The sequence below is a fragment of the Pungitius pungitius genome, chromosome 17 (assembly GCF_949316345.1).
Source record: "Pungitius pungitius chromosome 17, fPunPun2.1, whole genome shotgun sequence".
NCBI classification, from domain to species: domain Eukaryota; kingdom Metazoa; phylum Chordata; class Actinopteri; order Perciformes; family Gasterosteidae; genus Pungitius; species Pungitius pungitius.
The window spans coordinates 4,614,909-4,637,357 of NC_084916.1; the positions used below are offsets into that span (position 1 = coordinate 4,614,909).

General features: G+C 44.6%; 1 protein-coding gene across 4 annotated transcripts; it reads right to left on the reverse strand.

Annotated features, from left to right (window-relative positions):
* Window positions 1-208: 208 nt before the first annotated feature.
* On the reverse strand, window positions 209-18,257 carry rxrba (retinoid x receptor, beta a). Of its 4 annotated transcripts, XM_037473996.2 has the most exons (13): window positions 18,013-18,257; window positions 17,031-17,180; window positions 15,451-15,686; window positions 14,702-14,855; window positions 13,891-14,070; window positions 11,531-11,551; window positions 9,755-9,915; window positions 9,465-9,594; window positions 8,737-8,869; window positions 6,495-6,530; window positions 4,665-4,756; window positions 4,397-4,502; window positions 209-4,220 (listed from the first exon to the last, which is right to left on the reverse strand). In XM_037473996.2, the coding sequence occupies exons 2-13, from the start codon at window positions 17,044-17,046 to the stop codon at window positions 4,073-4,075; spliced, it is 1,413 nt and encodes a 470-aa protein (XP_037329893.1). In that variant the 5' UTR covers window positions 17,047-17,180; window positions 18,013-18,257; the 3' UTR covers window positions 209-4,072. The 4 variants fall into 4 exon arrangements, with proteins under 4 accessions (XP_037329893.1, XP_037329895.1, XP_037329894.1 ...); XM_037473998.2 differs by lacking the exon at window positions 6,495-6,530; XM_037473997.2 differs by lacking the exon at window positions 11,531-11,551 and having other exon boundaries at window positions 18,013-18,256.
* Window positions 18,258-22,449: the final 4,192 nt, after the last annotated feature.

The following is a 22,449-nucleotide window of genomic DNA, read 5'->3' on the forward strand; positions in this document are numbered from 1 at the left end:
CTGCTGGACTGAGGAGCTCACCACTGCCGCCCCAAGACGCCGTGGGGGTCCAGTTCAGGCCTTCAAACTCGGCACACAGAAGGGCGGTTTATGTGGAGCTTTGAGGAAATGAGCGCTCCGTGACTCTAAACCCAAGATGCACTTACATCTTGCAATGTCTGAAATTAAGTTTTTTTTTTTTTTAATAATCACTTTAAAACACTTCACGTACAGTATTAAAAACTTTACTCAGACAGGACACAACAAGGAGAAACAGGATGCAGAAATAATCACTGATAAAAGTACCTCTTCTCTTTTTTTCTTTCAATCCCTGAAGCACACAAAGTCGATGGGCTCCATGATGATGGAGAGGGATACAGACAGGACACAGAGTGGCAGAATCAATTGGGATTTTACACCTCATGAACATGTTTAATACTTTGTAAAAAACAAAAGAAGAACAGCGTCGTTGGTGAAGAGGGAGACGGGAAACAAAGACCAACAAACGGTGTGTGGGCTTTTCCAGGATGAAGAGTAAAGATTGTAGTTGGACCAGGGAAATAGTTTTTTCTCTTTTTCTTGTTCAGCAAATCAAAGTCCCTGCTCCTCTTTCATTCTCCATCGCTTCTCTCTCACAGCGTTTACTCAAAAAAAAAAAAAGAAACTATGAATGAACAGCTCTTTAAAGCGAGCGATCGGTTGACCTCCCCTCCAATTCATCCAATCCCACCAGATACTTCGTAAACTGGGCCTGTGGATTCTGCCGACATTTTGCGCTGTGTCTGAATTGGTGCCACAAATTCGGACTGTTTGGCGACGCGTGACTGGGACAAACGCACGGAGGAGCAGGGCTGCGTTTCCCCGTGTTGATGGAACCAAAGCAGCCACATCCGCCAGCATCCACTGGCCGCTGGGCGCTGGCTTCAAGGCGGGACGGGCTCTGTGTCGATAGGTGTCTCTACGCAATGGTTGATTAGTCAGTCACAGCCTGTATCCCATAGCAACCAACAAAAGAACGCTACTCATTTCAAAATGTAACAAAGATGGCAACAATAAATACTGCTGCGCGTTCGAGAGGTCACGGCGTGCGTCGGCCTCGAGTGCTCAGTCGCCAAACGTTTGTGGGCGGCGTGCTGCGACTCACGTCCGCAGAGAGCGACCCGTTGGCCCAATCGCTTCCTCGCGCCTCTCCAATGATCAGAAAAAAAAAAAGAGCTTTACATCCTTTTTCAAACAGTCCAGGATTCTTTTTCCAGGTCCGTCCTAAAGCTGAGCGTTTGTTGAGTTTAAGGTGAAGCACTGGAGGAGGCCAGCACCAAAGCTACAGGAGCTGCAAACATGTTCATGAAAGCTTCATGTGGCCACACACACACACACACACACACACACACACACACTACAATAAATGCTCAAAATGGCACCCACCAACCACCAGGCGGCGCTAAAACATCATCAACGTCTGTTTATCCTCCACTAAAGGACCTAAGCTCAGAGCACAGTGTCCATCATTGGCCATCAGTTGGAGGAATTGGAATTCTGAATATTCTCACTGACAATTCATGTCGACTTGTAACAGACTTCGCTAAAACACAACAACAATGTGCAACTGTTTACCACAATATGAATAAACAAGCTGCATATCCTTTTGTTTTGATTGGTGTACCAGTACCACACTGGTATTTCTTCTTCCCTCCAGCACTCGGCTGGTTGAGCTTAGACATTCAGCACAGGAAGCTCCACAGAAACGTCTTCTCTCTGAGGGACCTTCTCACATCAGGATGCTCTTCACTAGCCCCCACCAGGGCACACTTCTCTCCTCATGGAGAAAAAACAAAACTACAACACCACCAAAGTCTTAAGGTTAGACCACCGCACTGACACGTTAAACAAAACCACCTGTCTGACAGGCCATCTAACGGTCAGCCTCCGAGTCCGCATCACATGGGGGGAGGCCACGGCTCGTATCTGTGAGAAGTATTTGGACTATCTGCAGGGCAGGAAGCGCGTTGCTGGCTGTGGTCAAACAGCTGCTTTCGTTGCCTAAGTGCTCTCTGAAATACAAAAACAAACAGTGGCTGTGTCTGGAGGAGCACCAACACTGATCACACAGCGCCAGAATGCACCAGCACAGCTGGTTCCTCTCCCATCGGAGGGGACCAGGGGGATTCTACATCTTCAGCACACCTGTTGGATGTGGGGAATGGCTGACGGATTTGTCGGAGTACTTGCATAAGGTTTGCATTGATGTAAATGTGCAAGTCTTGAACTATATTTGTTATTTAGCACCTGGTAGAGGACAGCTGTGCCTCTTTCCCGTAGAATGACACTGCAGAATGTACGATTCTCATGGCTAGTAACTAAATACACCTCGGAACCGCCGAGCTCTTTTAAATACTAAATAAGCACGTCAGAAATCTCTGTGCATGCCAGTACTGCTCCCCTTTCAGCACGTCGACTAATTGAGAATCTGGATTTCTTTCTGTGCTACCTAAACTTGACTTTCCTCGTCAATGCTCAGATTCAGCCGCCCAAAATGTTCAATCACAGTAAAGGTCACAGTCAGCCAGCCAAAGGGTCACAGAGAGCGACAGGGAACATCGGCACAGGTCGGCGCGGTCCGGCCCCGGCTCCTTGATGACCTCACACAGGAGGCCCGTCCCAGTCTGAACCGACAGCCAAGACAAACATGCAGATGCACTTGTTGGAGCCACACGTTTCACATTGTCACATTGAGTGTGAACAGGCATCTGTTAGCAGGACTCCCTGACCGTCTACTGACCACAAGCATCGAGCCGATGCACCCGGAGTGCAGGTTCCCAGAGCTGCAGGTAGTAGGTGTAGGATTTACATTATTCAGCATTGTAATCATTGCGTTACCGTAACACCACCTGCAAGTGGCTCAATCCCTGGTTCCTGTCTGTCAAGCTGGACGCAGCCTGCTGAGGCCGCAGAGGAGCCAAATTTAATATTGATCGATGATAGAATCATTTTAGCGTTTTTTTGTTGCCCAAAGAAGAGTGCAAATAGGGGCTGGACATCCTGGTGGTCAGCCGCACAGGAAGTGGCCAGTCGTGTAGCGAATGATTGGACAACAACGCAATAATGACAATAGCTTCAAGGGCATCTAAGGTGTCTGAGAATCAATGGTCATTTCTAGGAAACATTTACACAGTTACAACAAAAGTGCATAAATGACCACCAGCAAAGGGAGGATTTTGAAGCGAAAGACAACTAAAATGTTCTTCTTGACTGAAACTTCCTGCTACCTGTAAGACTCTGAGCTGTTTAAAATGCCAACCAACTGTCACAAGAGGGTGAAATCAAAACTAGGTAAAATTCAAGTCATTCTTCTGTCTCACGAAGCCTGTTTGTGCGCATCAGGCTGGGAGGGACAACGTCCATCTGTTCAGCAAAGTGCTCCCACTCCCCGTTTCCTGGATTTCAATGCCTTGGGAAAAGCTCTCATTTCATGAGCACAGTTTCAGCATGATTACCCCCCCTAAAAAAAGCAGAAAATGTTTCAATGTCTCGGAGATTGGCTGAGTGGGTCTGCATGTCCACTCCAGGACTCCTTCTGACCAATAACATTTGAGTTCATTTGATGACGGACTAACGATGCAACCCAATTTGAAGCTAAAACCATTCATGAATAAGTAACCGGGGGTGATCGATATAATCCAGAGGTGCAGCTGGCAGTGAAACCAAGTCACCCAAGTTAAGAACTGATGTGAGATGTGAGTACTAAAAGCTAACTGGTGGTTAAGAGGTGACCTGTACATGTGTGAACAGGGGTTGTATTGTTTAAATCCCAACAAAACAAGTAGCGGAAAAGATGGTGTGTGTGTGTGAGTGTGAGTGTGTGTGTATGAGCGTACAGTTCATCCAGAGCCATATTATCCATGTGTTAGTTCTGTTGCGTGTCAATTCATGTGTGCAAGTTAAGATCTGCGAGTGCGCGTTATGATAATTAGCCAGTGACATGGAATACGTGTACGCGTGCTGGTACATTAAAACCAGCAGATGCTGCAGTTTAGAGGGCCAGCGAGCCAACGCCCCCCATCCTGGTGTGCATCGGATCCCGACTCGACCTCCTCTAGGTGAGCTGGTGGGGGGCCTCCAGCATCTCCATCAGGAAGGTGTCGATGGGCGTGTCGCCAATCAGTTTGAAGAAGAACAGGTGCTCCAGACACTTTAGACCAATGGAGCGCAGCGCCGGGAGCCGGAGGAGGAGCTTCGCAAACCTGGACGACGGAGACGAGAGAAATGATCACATGGACTAAACATTCAGGAGACGGCGTCTCGCTCTCTTGCAGCTGCTCTGTGCTGCGGTGCCAAGTTTAATGTGGCCTATCACGTAACCGTGGTGATTCGTCAGAGCGGACCCCGCCCTCCTTGTTTACAGCGCGTTCCAGCTCACCTGCCCAGCTGATCGGGGTATTTCTGTTTGCAGTAGGACTCCAGGGACGCGTACACCCTCTCTCTCAGCAGCTCCACCTCGCCGGGGCTGGACAGACCCTTGGCATCTTCACATGGAAACAAAGAACTTCTAGGTTATCTCTATACAGGAATGAAACACTTGTTTTTTTTATTTCTAAATTAGTTGAATATGCCAGACTTTCCAGACTCAATTGGTGTCCTTCACCAGTCTTTCATAGTGATTTTCTACCCGCCACGCGCCCACGTACCTGGGTTGAAGAGGATGATGGCTCGAAGGCAGCCAAGCTCCGTCTTGTCCATCTGCATGTCTCTCATCTTGCTTACCAGCTCTGTCAAAACCCTGCAGAGAGAAGAGGAGATGGGCGGAAGGGTGTCCCAGTTTGAGAAAATTCCAAATCAAAGAAGAGAAAGACAAGGGAGAGGGATAAGAGAGGAAGAAGACAAGGAAAAAGAAATAAAAACAAGAAGAAGAAAGGTGAGAACAGAGAGGGTTCCAGACTCCTTGATCACCTTTAATACACTGTGACTTCTTAGTGGACTAAACTAAATAGAGCTAGCTGCTGCTTCTGAAGAGGGAAGACAACAAAACCCAAACAATGCTGGAGCAACTGCTGCCACCTAATAGTGGTAAGTTCTATTTTTTTTTAATTCTGGGTTGAATTTAACTGTGCTTGCAAACGCTCAACAGTTATTATTATTATTGCTTTAAGATGGCCTGATTATTCAAATATACTACAGCTGGGGAGTACAAATGTGCAACTATTCCCACCACCTCAACCTATGTCTACAGGGAGAGGAAATGTCTCGTTTAATCTAACTGATGGGTTCAGAAGTGGCCCAGGGTATAAACAATACATCCTCAATCAAAGAATTGTGTCCACACACATGTGAGCTAAATTGAAAAGAACAAAGACCAGCCCACAGCAAGGAAGGGATAGGCCATTTGGATGCATTACTTTAAACTATAAAGAAGGGATGTCTCACACCCAAAATTAAGTCTCTGTTTTCTCTCATGCCTCTGGTTGAATGAAGAATGAAATAAAAGTCTTGATGAATCGGAGTAAACAGGGGCTGCGTTTAACAACAGTGAAACCATATCAACCATGTGCTTAGAAACTTCATCCAAGTGTCATTGATCCACTCGTATCGGACACATGGATCACTACTGAAGGTCTACTTTAAACCTCTGTGGATAAACAGGGGCTAGTAGTGAGATTCTTTGTTCAACATGGAGGCATGTGGGGAGAACAACGTTTGGATTTACAAATGTTCATTACATCTCTAAACGCCATACATTCTATTTTACACACTTCACAAATCTTGACACCTAAGAAAGTAAAAAGAAGCTGTTAATCAAGAGAATAGGCCTACTTACCAAGCAATGCAGTCATTTCTAATCAAATGAGTCCGATGTGAATGCAACAATATGTAGAATGTCACTTTGAACTGTGGTCAAACTTTAGCTGCTTTAATTAGTTGTTACAGGACATTGATGGAAGAGGAGAGGACTATGCAGACGTGAGTGATGGGGTGGAGGGCGGTTTTGGCTACTCTGTCATCGGTCACCGCCCGAGCTCAGCACAGAGCGCATTGATAAATGACGTTATTTTCTGCCCTTCAGAGTGATGTGTATGTCACTAATGGTGAACAACAGGCACTTCCCATCAGACAAGAGGGCCAAGCGCACCTTCAAAAAAGGTCCAGACGCTGTGAAAGAACAGTGTCCCGTCCTTCTAATAATGCCCACATGTTTCACTCTGCTCATTATGGTCTGGCAAGGCACAACAAGCATTTGGTTTGGGGAGGAAGATGAAAAGTATCTGGCAGGCAATTGGCTGAGGCTTTCATCAGACGAAGCCACGCACCAAATTATGGGGCTGATTTCTAATTCAAAATGCAGCGCTGCTCTCCGTCTCCATTATTATCATCTAAAGCAAACCACAAAAGCTCACTGACTACGCTCATTCTGTTTTATTCTGTAGGGAAACGTACGGCTGACTCCTGCAGAGCTTCAGCCTTTCAGCTACGGTTTCAAGAGGAGGGGTTTCAGAAAGGTGTTTGTGTAGAGGCGTAATTACCTGTCAAATATGGCCCCAACCTCGGCATTGTGCGCCCTGTGTATTCAATCACAATGTGTTATTACAATGTCATTACACAGTTACATTGTTATAACAAACTGACTTGTTCTCTGAGCCCTTTAGCTTTACAGACAGTCAGTGCTTACATATGATTTTACATTGAGACGATCTGTAGTGGTATTTACAAATGTTATAGATGATTGAATGCAAAGGTTCGTCCAAAGTCGGAGTCTGATTTATCGAACACCTGCTCCCAAACACTGATATTTCTCTACGTGTACCTCTAGTAAACATCTAATGACATCATGAACTGTATTCTTCCACAAGGCACCAACTCTATAGACATGGATTCAAATAAGCAGAAAAAGAGCTTATGATAACTCATGAGCCAAATGCATTACAGCAGAAAACCATTAGTACACAATAAAGCGGTGCCCCCCCCTTGATATATTGGGTTTATGATGGTACCTCCTAGCAGTGTTGGGAAAGTTCACATGCGCGGTGCGACACTGGTGGCTGGTGTTGCCAGATTGGGTGTTTTTTCCCCTACTTATTAAGGCGCGTTTACAGTGTGTTTTCTATAGAAATCTGGCAACCTATTTGAACGATGTTAAGCTGAAAGAACGCGCCGTTCACAGACACCGGAATGAACGAGTTCACAGTGACGTTCATCGGGCATTAATACAGTACGTTCAGTTCACGTTCGCCCAAAATATGAACGCGTTCATGAACTATCGCTCAATGAACGCGTTCAGGCACAACACTGCCTCCTAGTGTCCATTCATTTGGCTGTCCCTGTATCTGTCTATTTAATGGAAACCTTAGCGTGACACAGCCAATCTAAGTGTTTGGCCGTGGAAGGGGTCACATGGAGCAACAACCAACGTTTCCTGCTCAAGTCTCATTCTCATCCTTCACCCTTTAAGGAAACGAGTAAACAACAAACACCAACAAAGGAACCCTGAAATGGATGCGGAAGCAAGCTGAAAGAAAAGGTTGCAGCTGGAAGAGAGCAGTGCTGGGAGAACAGGAGCAGACAAACTGCAGTAACCTGACCGGATTGCTTGGAAAAATGAATCCTTTTAACAATAGAAGTACTGTGTAATTAACACCAAGTCATTGAGACTTGGAGTGACTTATGATAACATACTGAACAACGCCCCAATGGAAGCAATGATATTGTATGAAGGGCTGCACACGTAATCTACCAGTGGATGATGGACTATTAATTACACCCTTAATTAACTATCATGCTCTCAAACAAACTACTATCAAAGTTTAGTTAGCTCATCATTGGTTTCCCTTTGAAAGTAGCAATGAATGGCTGATGTAATCATGCAGAACGAGGGAGAGGCCTTCATGTTTCGTCTTCCGGAGGCTTTGGAATCACTGTTTTAAAAACTCAGACTAACAGGTGGTTTGATAGGAATGTTAGTGCTGACTGTATACCTGCAGCCATTATTAACAGGAAGTGAGGACTGGGCAATATTCCTTCATGTAAGTTCAGTCTTTTCTGGTAGCGAACTTCATTCACTTTCATTCATATTGCCCAGCCTAAAAACACACAAGGCTCAGTATTACTTTATAATATTACTTCTTGTACAATGTTGTGACTTTGGATCATTGTTTGGTCAGTAGAAAACAAGATGCAACCCAAGGATACATTCCTAAGGCCTCCACAACATTCTGCACAATAATGGGGGATACATCAATGTAATTACAGGTGTTTGGATGGTATAATAGTTAGCATTGTACCATTGGTGGTTTGTGTGCACTCATGCATGTCTCTGGGTAAGCATTAGTCACCAGCCTGACCCAGCATGCTGTTTCCCTACAAGCAGTACAAAAGGAGTCTCTCAGCCAATCACTGCCAGCGCAGAACAAAGCAGCTGTAGCCAACCAAAGATGAGTTGTCCTAAGTTATCTTACCCCAGACATTAACGCAGCTAAACAAATCATGTGTATAAGTACGACTTCTTTCTTTATTCTTAGGACTGAGGCTGTGGGTTTGCCAAGTAAAGTCGGGAGGGGACAGTTGATATTTCAGGCTAAAACTTGGTGGCCCTAATCCTGTGTAGAAGCGGCTCATTCCAATTAGAGTAGAAAGGTCTTTGATAAAGCATTTGCATTGTTTTGGTGGCATGTCCTCTCCAGTTGGCTCACCCTAACATCTGGGGAAATCCCTGGTGTTTTACATCTGTCAAAAAGACATGCTTTGCTCAAACGTGAACATGTGTGTTACCTGTCAAAGATGGCTCCAACGCCGGCACTGTGGGCGCTGTTCCTGTGGACATGCAGGCCGGTGGCCAGCAAGATCCCATCCTTCACAGAGATGGAGCGATGGGAAAAGGATGCGATCAGAAGTTCGTTCCAGCCTGTTGGGGAGGGAGAGTTTTATTGGTTCTGGTGAAATCAGCCAGTTGGAGTGCTTTGTATTACTTTACACCTGACATGAATGTAAATGTTCTCGGTCCTCATGGAGCAAATTAAAGCTCTCTCATCAGAGGGACTGTACTTCGCCCTTCAGGTGTTCCAAAACACTTTAAGACCACATGTCATCATTCACCCATTCATACAGCCATGATGACGGTGCGACCTGCCCAACAGGACCGACTAATCATTTATACCCTTTCAGACACACAGGAAGTGTCCTCCGTGAGCAAAGTGCCCCTCTGATTGAAGGACAATCTTTTCTGCACTGAGCCACAATCACCCTGCTGTCATTATTTTGTAACAATCAACCCTTAACTTAGAATCTACTGTACCAGCTGAGCCGGGACACTTTACCATCTTTATCATTTCCTTATCGCTTGCCAAAGATATCGTCAAGATATTTTTAAGATTCAGGACCCTATTTCTATTTGGAAAAGGGGGATGGGAAGTATGAAAAAAAAAAAGAACTCAGGACAATTTGGAATAGGTCTGGTGCTGTGGCAGAAGGAGGCGTCAGTGTGACTGAGGCAGACGTACCTGCGCGTAGCAGGATGACCTGGTCGTCCAGGGCCAACTCAGAGAAGTGCGGGATCCTCTTGGCCCACTCCACCAGGGTGAAGAGCTGCTTGTCAGCGGCCTGGCAGATGTTGGTGACCGGATCGTTGGGCTGAACAAAGCAGAATCAGAGACCTTGTGTCATTCATATTAACTGAATGTCATAATAATCCTAAACAAGACGACGATGTAGACAAGCTGCCAATCATCTCATGTGTTCAATGTTTGTATCAAAAGGAACCAGGTTGATTTGCTCCATCCAGACTACTCACAGAGCTGCCACCTGAACCTCCGTCTGCGTGGAGCTCCGTCTTCTGCTCCACCGCCACCTCCGCTTCCAGAATCTTCTCCACGGGCATCTCCTCGTTCACCACACTTGTTGACTCCACCTCGCCCTCTCGCTCCCTGTTCCTCTGGCGCTCCTCTTGGACAGCTGCAGGACGGGGTATGGGGGGAGAGGAGCACAGGAGAAAAACAATGAAGGACAAGAAACGGGGAGGACGAGAGAAAGTGGGAGAGCAGCAAAAAAAGGAGAAAATGGGCGTGGGAAGGATGTGAGAAAGGAGGACAAACGCAATGAAGAAGCAGAGAAGGTGCAAGAGCAAACCAAAAGGACATTTTACCGAAGCAAAGGGCTTGGGCAGGCAACCCGTGGCAGTGATCATAGGACATCATTGAGGACGAGAAACACGCAGCAAAAGAAGGAGAAGGGGAGAACAACGAGGAGAAACACAACAGAGCACGTGAGACAGTTGGAGATAAACAGACGATTCAAGATGAGAAAGTATTGGTGCAGGGAGAAGGTGGCATAAAACATGTAATGAAGTTAAACAGAAGAGGAAAATAAAAAAGTATTAACTAACGTGCCAAAATGTGAATAGAAAGGATAGAAACACAATGGTTGATAATTCCAGTCTCTCATTCTGTCTTTCATACTTCTTTCAGGCCACTTGGTGAGTCATGAAGGGATAAAATACGACATTCACAGAAGAAGTCAGTATTTACTCCCTAGTTATCATTATATTTCCTAAAAACAAATCCACTTATTTTAGGAGCTTACCCAGATCAAGAACAAGCAGGTTTCTCGTTTCAACAGATGAAATGTGGTCAGAGGTCGATTTTAAGCTTCAAGCTTTCAGCGGCTGTGATTTACTGGCTTGAAAAACGGAAATGTGGGCCTACTAACAAATGGACCAAAATATATAAAGGAATATCAATGTTATCTTTGCTGCTGTCTAGTAAAGAGGTTATTTGAAAAAACAAGGTAATAATAAGGAAATAGTTTTCTCTTTAAATGTTTGCTTTGATCAAACATTTTCAGGGGAAAATATTCCATCATAAGCTGCTCAGAGCTAATGTTCAGAAGGTAAACACGTCATAGCTTCCTCTCCCATATGGATGTTATGATGAAAACGTCTCCTTCAAACAATCGACTCATTTGAGTTTCTCTCCAAAAACTAAACGCAAGAATCCTCTGATCACCAAGTGTGAACAGTCCGACACATCAAAGCAGAGAGCTGCCCAACACAACCGAGAATGTTCCAATAGGTACGAATGCCGCTTTAGTTTGAATTACATTATGTGAGCTAATGTCATGCAATAGACTCTTGATGTTATCACCATCAAGCCGCCTTGCTCATTGTGTCCACAACAAGTCAAGGCCTGTGACGCAAAGCTGCCACTCTGAAAGCCAAAACATTCCGAAAAATATCTGTGTGAGAGTTTCCAAAAGCTTCTATTGTTCTTTTATAGATCTCAAGTATCTCAAAGATGGGAGTTAAAGCTTGGGTCAGGACTTAATAAACAACAGGAAGCTATGCAGTACAGTAGCATGAGCAGGAGTGAGCAGACTCCTTCCCTGGACCTATGAAGGTGCAAAACAGACATAGGCGAGTGATTGGAGGCTGGCCCTGGTCCACCTCTGGCTACACACTGTGGGACAACGTTTTACAGGAGCTGCTTCTCATCCATATGCAGTGTAATATCTCTGTGTGGTTGCTCACTCATGCAGACAGACACACACACCCCTCCCTCCCTCTTCTCCTTACATCTGTCGTTCATCTTGGCCACTACAGAAGGAGGGATGGGGGAGAGAGAACGAGAGGAAACAAAAAGAGGAAGAGAGGGGGAAAGGGGGTTAGTGTTTACAAGGCTTACCCACCCCCATCTCCCTCTCTACCACTGTGTGCTCGTTCTGTCCGTCTCCTTTTGTACAAATAGTGATGAACTCTCCTAGTTCAAATTCACACTTCTAGATTTACTACTATTCATAGTTTAGGTGTAATATCTTGTTTTAAAAGCCAGGGTTGGTAGTCTTCTTCAAAAACATGTTTATTGAAATTCTCTTGTCATCCTGACAGCAATCAGCAAATTCAATGATCTGACAGAAAAAGACCATGTGTGGCTGCTGCAGGGCTGTCCTGAGCAGGTCCATTCATTGACTCTACCTGCCCGTCCACCCGGTGCCTTCCTCAAGATGCCACTTTGGCCGCTACGAGTACCAAAAGTAGCCGTGTTTGTAGGATCACCTTAGTTGTGACAATGAGAGGCCTGAGGGGACGGGTGGTCAGTGATGACATCTTGGGTCCTGATTAGCATCACTGGACTGGGGGTTTGGTTGGGTACATTTGTTTAAATCTAGTTCACGCTTGCTGGTTTCTCACGATTCCCAACCCTAGCTTTAGGTTATGGGCGATGTGAAAGAGTTCGCTTTAGGATTTACAGAAAGGTCCTCCCACAAAAAGCAGCAGACTTAAATGTCCATTTCAACTGCATCAACTTAAAACTCCATGACTACAGTGATCATTAGGACCAGTGACCACACATCTCAACAACTTATCAAACACTGACTGATTCATCATCACGCTAAAAGAAAGAAGCACGGTACGGTGCTGTCCTTGTAACGTATATTATTATATAAAGCACTGTACACAGTGTAGGTAGCTCTCACCTACACTGACCTACCCAACAACAAAGTCACTTATATCATAGTGATATACTTAGAGATGAAGGATAGTAAACTCAGGCCATTTCTAGAAGGTGATATTTTGAAGGTGGATTTCAAACATACTGGAAGTGCAGTAAAAAAGGCAAAACTTTTGTAAATTAAGTTAAAAGTGTAGGTTATGCTTTTCATCTAACTATATTGGGGGACTGGACTTAAAGAAGAGCGTATGTTCTCTTGTTCTCCCTGAAGGAAATCAAACAACAAACAGACAACATTTGGGTTCTTCCGATGCAAGACATCATTAGCCCATTTACCTTTGACATAACATTACAGACTTGAAAATATCACTGCCAATTACAGCCATGTTCCTCTTTATAACTCAAGACTATTTGGCCAAATACACAAGTGAAGTGCCTTTTTAGAAAAGCGAAGTGTATATCAGTGAGTTGGGTTTATGCTTCAGAGACTAATGGACAGATTTGGGGGACAACACTATCTTGCTTTACTTTCCTCCTTGTTCTCTGGTCGGGCATGTTGGTACTGGCAGAAGACCGACTTCCTACTCTAATCTTTTCTTGAGTTTATATTTATAGTAGTACTACCATGTATTAATTTCAAGTAGAAGTAAACAGCTGGTAAATAAAGCGGGCCTTTTCTAAAGTTATTTTTTAAAGAGCAGAGTGAGTTAGAATAGTAATAAAACTATTTGGGGGCCTGGTTACCTTCTTTACCTGCGTGGATTATGTCTAACACTGAGTCACCATGGATATAATGGAGATAGAATCAAAAGCAAAAATAATCCCGAAATGTCAAAGTGAAACCATGATTTTAAAATACAAACGCAGGGACAGAGACCGTTAATCTTCTATTCAAAAGAGACTGCAGAGGTTACAGAGCACTGAAGGAGGAGTTTTCCGGTTTGGAGCAAAAGACGACCGCTGCTCCTTTAACACAACTGGAGGAGCTTTTGGAGAGGGAGATCTTTAATATGGTGTCAAACATTGAAATGTTTGGTTTGAACCCTCCAGCCAAAAGCCAACCCGGCAAAACTTCAGATTTTTGTTCAGATAACGTTTCACAGTGGGCTCTTTATTAGTGGCGTCCGTTTCACTCACCCAATATGCACAAGGTGAAGGAAACTATTCTGCTGCCGCTCCAGTGACACAGATACTAAACATCATCAGTGCGGGGTCTACAAGAGCAGGAGCATGATGCGTTGGCCCCATCCCCCTCAGCTACGGATTGAAATTCTTGAACCAGATTTGGACGACACACACAATACGAGGTTCTGATCCATCAGCTCAATCACAAGCCGTCGCAATGTTTTTAGAACTTTCTGACACAAACAAAAACTGTCTTTCAAATTAGTGTTGGTGTGACAATGTTTAGAGTGTGTTGGATGGTGAGGGGCAGAGAATCCAGCCATCCTCAGGGTGTGCTGACGGGCCCCTGCTTGCTCACCTTCTCTCTTCATGCCCATGGCCAGGCACTTCTGGTAGCGGCAGTACTGGCAGCGGTTCCGCTGTCTCTTGTCCACCATGCAGTCTTTATTGTCCCGACAGGTGTAGGTCAAGTCTTTGCGCACTGTGCGCTTGAAGAAGCCTTTACAGCCCTCACAGCTGTACACGCCGTAGTGCTTTCCTGGCGGGAGAAAAGAGCCAAAAGAAGTAAGACAAGAGGAATGAACATTTGTTGGAAATGGCAACGGATCAAATGTTTAAGGATCTCAAGGCCTCCTAAATTGTTTAGTTTAGTTCCAACTCTAAAGCTGCGTTCACACCAAAAGCAAAATGAATTTTCGCACTGCTTTACTCGTGCGAGTAGTTGTAGTATTTTGCCTCATTTGCGTCCCATTTTTTTTTTGCTTCACGCCGCCTTTCAGGCTGACCAGCAGCCGGTTTGATGACCTGTTGAGTCGGCTCTGTGCCCGCATCTCTTGGTTAGACACAAACTAACTAATAGGCGTTAAGTCTCAGCTGTGTCTTTACGCTGTGGCAGCAGCACGGCGGTGATGACGAGCGGAGCATCTCAACGCTGATTGGCTTTTGCAACAGCTTCGGGCAAAAAATAATTTAATAATTTAAGTAATAATTTATTATCGCTTTGCTCCTTTCGCTGTGTTTCGATGTTTAAAATTCGCCTCATCTGCGACCAGACATGGTGTGTGCATTGACTTTGCATGGAATCTACTCAAATAATGTGTTTCGCTTTTGGTGTGAACGCAGCATAAGGGAAGGTACAGAGAAAAGGTTCATTAAAGGTCGACGGTCACCGGAAGATCTGTCTCCGCAGATGGCACAAAGGCGCTTCTGGGAAAGCATGGGCCCAGGGCTGTGGGCCGACAGCTGCTTCAGGCCCAACGGAGGTTTCACGTCATCGGAGCTGCTCACAGCGTGAAGCCCCGACATGGACACTGTTGAGTTGATCTGAGAGAATGACAAAGGAGAAGATACAAGCGATGACATCCATGAGCTGTTTTCACTGAGGATTACTTCTGTAATAAGGTGAAGAAGACATAGAAATCATCAGAGCGGGTTGCCCTCGTTTTTACTACTTCTTTGCTTCTCCCTTTTTAGTCTTCAGAACAAAACACATGACAACTACCCTGTAAACATACTTATACAGATAAGTAGAGCTGGGCCAAACCCAGCGTAAAAAAGATCTGTACTTAGACCGCCCCATTGCAGAGACGAACAAAGGACAAATTATTGATTATAAATCTAGATATGCATTAACATTAAATATATACAAAGTTTGATTATTTGATATTTTTATCAGAAGTTGATACTTAGAAATGGTCAAAAATACTGAAGTGTTTTCAGGAAAGTCTTGCTTAGCATCTGTCCAGATGTTTATTTCTATTTCCGGCTGTGAAATGGCCATTAGGATTTAAATATATGCATGTAAAAGTGCTAATGCACATTTCTAGGTGTGGACAAATCTCAATTTGACCTTTGATAGAACAGTAAAGTGATGGCATGGAAAGGATGCTAAGCCTGAGGAACAACAACCCTCCCTTACCTGTGGGCTGCTGATGGGGCCATAGCCCACTGATGGCGTGCCAGGTAGGCAGGGCGAGCCAAGTGAAGAGCTGATGACAGAAAAGGGGGAGCCGATGCTACTAATGGGGCTGTTGACCCGAGAGGTGGTGATGGGAGGCAGGGAGGTCATGGAAGCTGCAGCTGAGGGACCCAGCGGAGGCGAGCGCTGCCCCGACGGAGGGGAGGAGGCAGACGAACTGTCTGGACTGTGGGAATCTGAGACAGTGGGAAGGAGAAAGGCAAAGGAATGTTTCATTAATAACAGAAATGCATTGCCAAAATGACTGAGCCTACCAGTAGGAGGTGATACAGTGTTCAATGTAATTTATTCTCATACTTAAATAGATTAAAACTGATAAATTAAATACGTTTGCAAATATATTGATCTTTTCTTTGTTAAATTACAAAAAATATTAAGTAGCCTGGACTGGCTACTGGAGGTTTTATTTTCACCAAGACAAACTGTTGGAATCCCAGCAATGCAGTAAAATGTGCTTCTCGTTGAACACTCCAGAGTGTGGTACCTCACAAAACGCCACTGCATGACTCAATGAAGGGAAACATGCTCGACACTCAGTATTTATCAGCTGTTACACAGCAACTGAGAAGAAAAAAGAGACTTCCTAGAAACGTTTTTTTAGCTTGGTGACTTGAATCTGGTGGACTTTTGATCTGTATTTGTTGTGCAAATAGTTTTATCTCTTTATTTTTGTTCATGCAGGGGTTCAAATTGTCTGGGCTTTCTTCTGCAGCTGGCTACGTGCTGCATCGTGGCCCCAAACACACTGCAAAGAACTCCACCAATCATATGATCACATTACTCACCTACTGCGGCTCACCGAAGACGGTGCTTGCACAACAATGTAAACACCGAACAGGTCAACAAACACAACGAATCCTGCTTTAAAATACGGAGATATTTTTCCCTAACATTTTTTATTTATTTAAGTCTCCTGTCAATGTCCGACAGTGGAACAGCTCCAACTCACAAATTTCAAAGCGTTTCAATACCGCTGTGTTTTCCACACCTTGCCTGTCGTAGGAATAGAGGTCCACAGAGTTATCAGCGTTCCACTGATACATTGCTCTCTTCTTTACCGTATGGGGTTTCGGATAAAAGGGAAACAGAGGAGCCAAATAGTAAACTCTATGGATTTTTCAGAGCACAGCAACCTTTGGGTAACAAATGTTACCAAGAACTTCATAATAATACAGCATCAAAATGCACTTAGCTTTAAACAAATAGAGAGATAGATTTTGGCAGTCTGACCCCGTCAAGAGTTTGTTCATGAGGTTTGCACACTGGAGCACAGGGCATGAGTCATCCAGCTGGAAGTCATGCGTTTTTAGAAAGCTTTCTATGTATACACAAGTGAGTCGTGAATGGCCTTAATCTAGTTTCACCAAAACCCATTTAATGAACGTGAACTTACAGTGATGAACTCGGGTACATTTTGTACAGATGTAGCTGGAATCAAAATTACATTTTGAAAGCATTCGTGAATTCATGCGTTTGCATAGCCGATGACATAACAGGTAAGCACGCCGACACTCTCTCACCTCGACTGTCTCCCATGATGGTGCTCAGGCAACCGGGGCTAGCCGACAGACACAAACCGAGCAAACTGCCGTATCAAACGGCTTGCTGTCAAACTCTAGACCGCGGACTGAGGCCCGGGCCCGAGTGGTTTTAGGAAACCAAAAACGGTTCTGAAACACAATAAACATTTGGTCATACAATTGAATATCAAAGCTAGAATCCCCCAGTCTACTGCATCGTTATGAGCTCTCTGTATGCTTGTGATTGCAAATATTGACACATAAATATTTGTGTCTTTCGTGCATTTTGGGCTTTTGATGTAACGTTAGCTAACGTTATCGTTCGGACAGGTCTTTGGAAACCAGTCAGCTGGTAAATCGATGCATGTGCAAATATATTGTATTCATTAATTAATACTTAACGATGATGTACAAAAAACGACTATGTTGACCTGTTTCAACGCAGTTCTCAATACGTCCAATTTCACCATGCCATTTAATTAGACAGTGCCCTGACGGATGGAAGCATAACCACTGCTTTAGCAAGCTAACGCGAGCCATTGCATAGCTCATAGACTAACTTAGCTAACGTTGCTAGCTGACCAGCAAGATGTCTGTGCCTACGGTAAAGCTAACGTTAACCTTAAAGTACCTGAGTACCTTGAGCTAGCTAACTTAACCCGCTTAAATAACAGTATACAAGTTATTATCGTATATATCGCCATCATATTTAAGACAATGAGTCTCCTAGCGGTACATTTAGTTTAACATGAAGCGTTGTCTGGTTTCAGTTGCCAAAACCCCAGCTCTATAACGTTAGCTAGCTATATTTAGCCACCTATGCTAGCTAGCATGCTAGTCCGCCCAAATGCAGCGGAAGAGAGCAACGCAGATACCAGTTTAGGACTGGCTGCTCCATTTGTGCCTATTTCTGCTAGATGCAACTTAGCCAACGTCACATGTTGTAAATATATACTAAGAAAAGAAAAGACCGTTTACTGACTGTTTAGCGGCGCAGCTTCTTCGCATGAAAAGATGTGGCAACTAGGCCCAGCGTGTGTGTGCTTCCCCCCCACTTTGCCTCGTAGTCAAACCTCCCTCCCCCTGCAAAGATGAAAACATGATGATGGCGGAGGACTTGGCATAAGGCTCTGTTACATTGGCTCAGAATCATTACAGTACAGTTAAGCCTTCTGCAGGGGTTGTGTTCGTGTTCCTGTTGCCTCTCACACATCAGCAGGACAGACGCATCTAGTGCATGGGGTCAAAAGGTCAAGACAAGTTCACTGAGTCATTTGCAGAAAGGGTTACTGGAGGGCACTGATGTTTGTGCTGCGATGGAAGATATGATTCTCTTCTTATCTTCTGTTGAATCAGTTATACAACTAGTTTAATCCAAAAGTCATACTATCAGTGCATTGGGTTAATACATTGGATATACAATGCATATAAAACGTATTCACCCCCTTGGATGTTTTCCCTTTTGTTTCTTTTATACATTAAATCATTGTCAATATAATTAGGCTTTTCTGACCATTTAGCAAAGAGAGATTGTTTAAATACTCAAAGTAAAAACAAATTTTTACAAACTAATATCTGCCAAGCTACTGAGAGAAAAGCACTCGGCGAGATCGCGACTCTTGCTCTCTGATGACATCAGGACTGCAGAGAGCCTCTACATCTTCCGTCGAAAACTCAAGACACACCTCTTTAGACTCTACCTTGACTAAAACACTAGCAAACCGTAGCACTAACAAATCGTAGCACTTAAATTGTACTTATAATGGCACTTTTCTATAACATGTTTTGAAACGGCTTATTTGACGAAATTGTACTTTCTTGTTACTTGTTCTTCTGAGTTTGTATCTCTATGTGGAAATGCACTTATTGTAAGTCGCTTTGGATAAAAGCGTCAGCTAAATGACATGTAATGTAATGTAATATAAACTGACTCAAAAATCAGCCTAATTCAACAGAAGTCCAGCCAGTTGATGCCAGCAGGGTCACAAACAGTGAAATGGAGATCACTTGAGTAATTGTACTATTAAAACCCCGTGTCTGTAATGTGCAGTCTTGTAGCAGCCTGCAGTACATCATAATCCAACGGAGAATTTGTGGCCGAACTTCTTCTCTGACCATGGATGTTGTAATGTCATGCCACCATAATAGTATATTATTGATTTTGGAGATGGTCAATTTTAAGGGATCACAATAAAAATCTAAAACACAAGGACATTTTTTGTTAGTTAGTTTTACCTCCCTGTGTTGTACGCACACTGCTGTGATCCTTTTATTTTGTCTTTGAGACAAGATATAAACGTCTGTGACTGTGTTCACTGTTTCTCGTTTCAAACATCACTAATACGCAAAAGAAAAGAAAAGAGTGTGAGCGTAAGCATTTTCATGATGGAGGTTGCTCATTCCTCCTTGTTGTGGTCGGAGCCCCCAGCAGATAGCTGCTGCTTTATCTCCCTCAAGTGGGCTTGAATGGCATTGCACAAAACACAAGCATCCCCATTTTAGGGGAATTACAATTTTATCCTGATCATTTTTCGTGTTTTTGAAATATTTAGCTTTATATTCTACAAGCTACTTTTCAAATAGATTTTGTGTACACTTTGCATTCATTTTATCACACAGAAAATTGTCATATTCACTTGTGTTTTTAGTCTGTCAGATTCTGTGTAATTCTCATAATGAGGGTTTTTTCTTTTACTTTATAATATCAATCCAGAATCAAAGCAATTGAGGTTACAAGGAAAAAATTACCTATCCTATCAATTAACATGTTTAACTCATCAACTCTTTTTTGTTCTTTAGCAAGAGATTAAAAAGTAAAAATTCATTTTTAACCCGATGTGGCAGAAACAACTCTATCCCGAAAGTCCCCAAGTTCATAATCAGCGGCAGAGGAACAAACAGACCAAGGCGCCAACGTTTTATTCAAAGTTTATTTACTCTACATTTGATTAATTCATTGCATCATTTTGACCTACAATATGACAATAAAACACACAGACACTTTGTATCTTCCCTGTGATGCTACTGAACTACATTAGATGTTTAGTTGTATTCAATCAAGTAGCCAGTTTAAAAGGAAACGGGTGAAATCCATCTCACCCGATCGATGTGTTGGTCTGTTCAGAGTCATCCTCCTGCTGTATTGTGTCATCATAGTTGAGCTCCTCCGTTTATTAAGAAAGGGACATAATTCCCCCACTACTCTCACACTCAGTGGTTCACTTCAAATCCAATGAGCTGGAATACCGAGACAAAAAATATGTCACTGTCCAAATATTTTAACCCGCACAGTGGGTGTGTGTGTGTGTGTGTGGGAGTGCTGCGTGGGGGGTTAGCCTCAGTGTGTGTTCACCAGTGATTAGCCTGGTCAGTGGGCCTGTTGTGCATTCACTCAGTCCATTAGCATATTAATGCAGCCTCGCTCTTGATCTCCCTCCTGCTCTCTCGCTCTCTCTCTCTCTCTCTCTCTTTCTCTCTCTCTCGCTCTCTTTCTTTCTCTTTCTCTATACATATTTCCCAGGATGAATTGCTGCTTCCTGCAGTTTCATCCTATAAATATTACCCATTTAGGGTCCTCGTGCTGTGAAGCAGCAGACTGCCACACACGTTTCAAGGAGCCTGCTCGTCTTTTCCCTCCAAAATGTCCTCTTGTCCCCCTCTCTCACATCTCTCTTTCTCTCTTTGTCAGATCCTTGCCTTCTGTTTCATCTCCCTCGCCGTCTCTCCCCCTCGCCCCTCATTCAAATCCGGCACTTTCTCTCATTTTCCCCTTTCTCTCTCCAAGTCTGACCTTCTGACCTTTGTCAAACACAGGAGGAAAAACGCACACCCATTTTCACAGAGGCAAACACAGAGCGGATAAGTACACACACACACACACGCGCACACACACACACACACACACACACACACACACACCCATTCACCCTTCTTTTCTGTCACTCTCACCCTTTCCATTGCAAGTTTAGCAAGCCGCTGTGTAGGCTTGGTGCTGAAGTGACTGTACTTCACGAGGCCTCTCTCAACCAACGGGACTGTCCATGGTTCTGTATGAGCCAATGACAGTTGGGTGTTTACTTCCTTCCTTTGCTGTGGAGTTACGTTGTTAACACATAAACGCTGTCTCCACCGTCCAATCGGCTGCTGTCCACCTGTTGCTGCTGATATTTACGTGTCCTCCAGCCTGCCTTGTGAATCAGCTCTGCTGGAGGACAATGTCCAACGCTCCTCAATACACACCCGAGGGGACCACAGGGTGAGACAGAAAGACTGTTTGTGGTTCCAATTAAAAGCTTTAGGCTCAAATATTTTACAGGCTCAACTTAAAACCGGAGAAGCTCACATTTACATAAACACACACTTTCCCTGATTCAACAGCTGCCTCGCTACGCCTCGCTCTGTTTGACTCCTCAGTGTCTCTTGCTCATCCCCCCCCCCCCTTTCACCGCTGTCCGTCCCTCGTTGATATTCAGAGGTCAGGGGCGTGATGTCCATCCACAACTCCTGGTTTCACAAAGGCAGACGCAAGAATTGCGTTTGGACAATCAGCCCCGGACCTCCGTCCGTCTCCTGCTCAGCGGCGCGTTTGCATACTCACGCTCACTCAAAGGCTCGCCAGCGCCGGGTCGCCAGCTGTCCATTCAAAGTTGCTGAAGTGAATTCAGCGTCCATTCCACTGGAGCCAGAGAGGGAACAGTGTGTCAATCCTGATCGGAGTTCAGCAGCACTCGACCTCACGTCAGCGCCTACGTGGGACAGAGAGGAAAGGACGGTCCGGTTGGAACAGAGGAATGAGCGGGAAGGCCCCGAGAGAGAATGAGGAGAAAAGAGAGAGGGAGAGGGAGAAAGCTCTAACTCATGCTTGTCCTCTTGTGTGGGTGACACCATGATAAACGAAGGGGTCACCACCCGGGGGCAGGCCCGTCCAAACTGTGACCCTGTACAAAGGAAGAAGTGGGTCCCCCAACGGTCACACGGATCAAAGGAGACAAAAGCCTGAGATGATAACTCAGCGCCGCAGTAGAGCACATTATCATCGGACTCATGAGGGGCAGCGGTAGTAAATTGAACTGAGTTGGAGGAGAGGAGCAAGACAACTGAAACAAAACGAAAATGAAAAAGGAGAGAGCTCTGACTCGCCCCAATCTGGTTTTCTGTATGGGACATTTTCTCTTTATCTGATTCTCACCGTGAGGTGTTTTCTCTTTCTGTGGGAGCCTGTCTTTATCCCAATGATGTGGTCTTTGGTGAGGCCTGGCCTATTCATGGGAACCCCATGTGCTGCGTGCCCACCATTGAGGTGCAGAGCAGCATGGCCACAAAGGATGGCAGCGTCTCACAGAGTCCTCTCCTTACAGTTAAAGTCTCTGCTCAGAACAAAGTTTACCCTCAAATCACAGCGCTAGAAGACCTGCGACAC

Excerpts from the sequence above, each read along its gene's own strand:
- rxrba (XM_037473996.2), bottom strand. Across the intron at positions 14,071-14,701 it reads CTGCGGAGACAGATCTTCCG|GAAAGCACTACGGCGTGTAC; the intron begins GTGACCGTCGAC and ends TTCTCCCGCCAG. Across the intron at positions 4,221-4,396 it reads TACCCCGATCAGCTGGGCAG|GTTTGCGAAGCTCCTCCTCC; the intron begins GTGAGCTGGAAC and ends TCCGTCGTCCAG.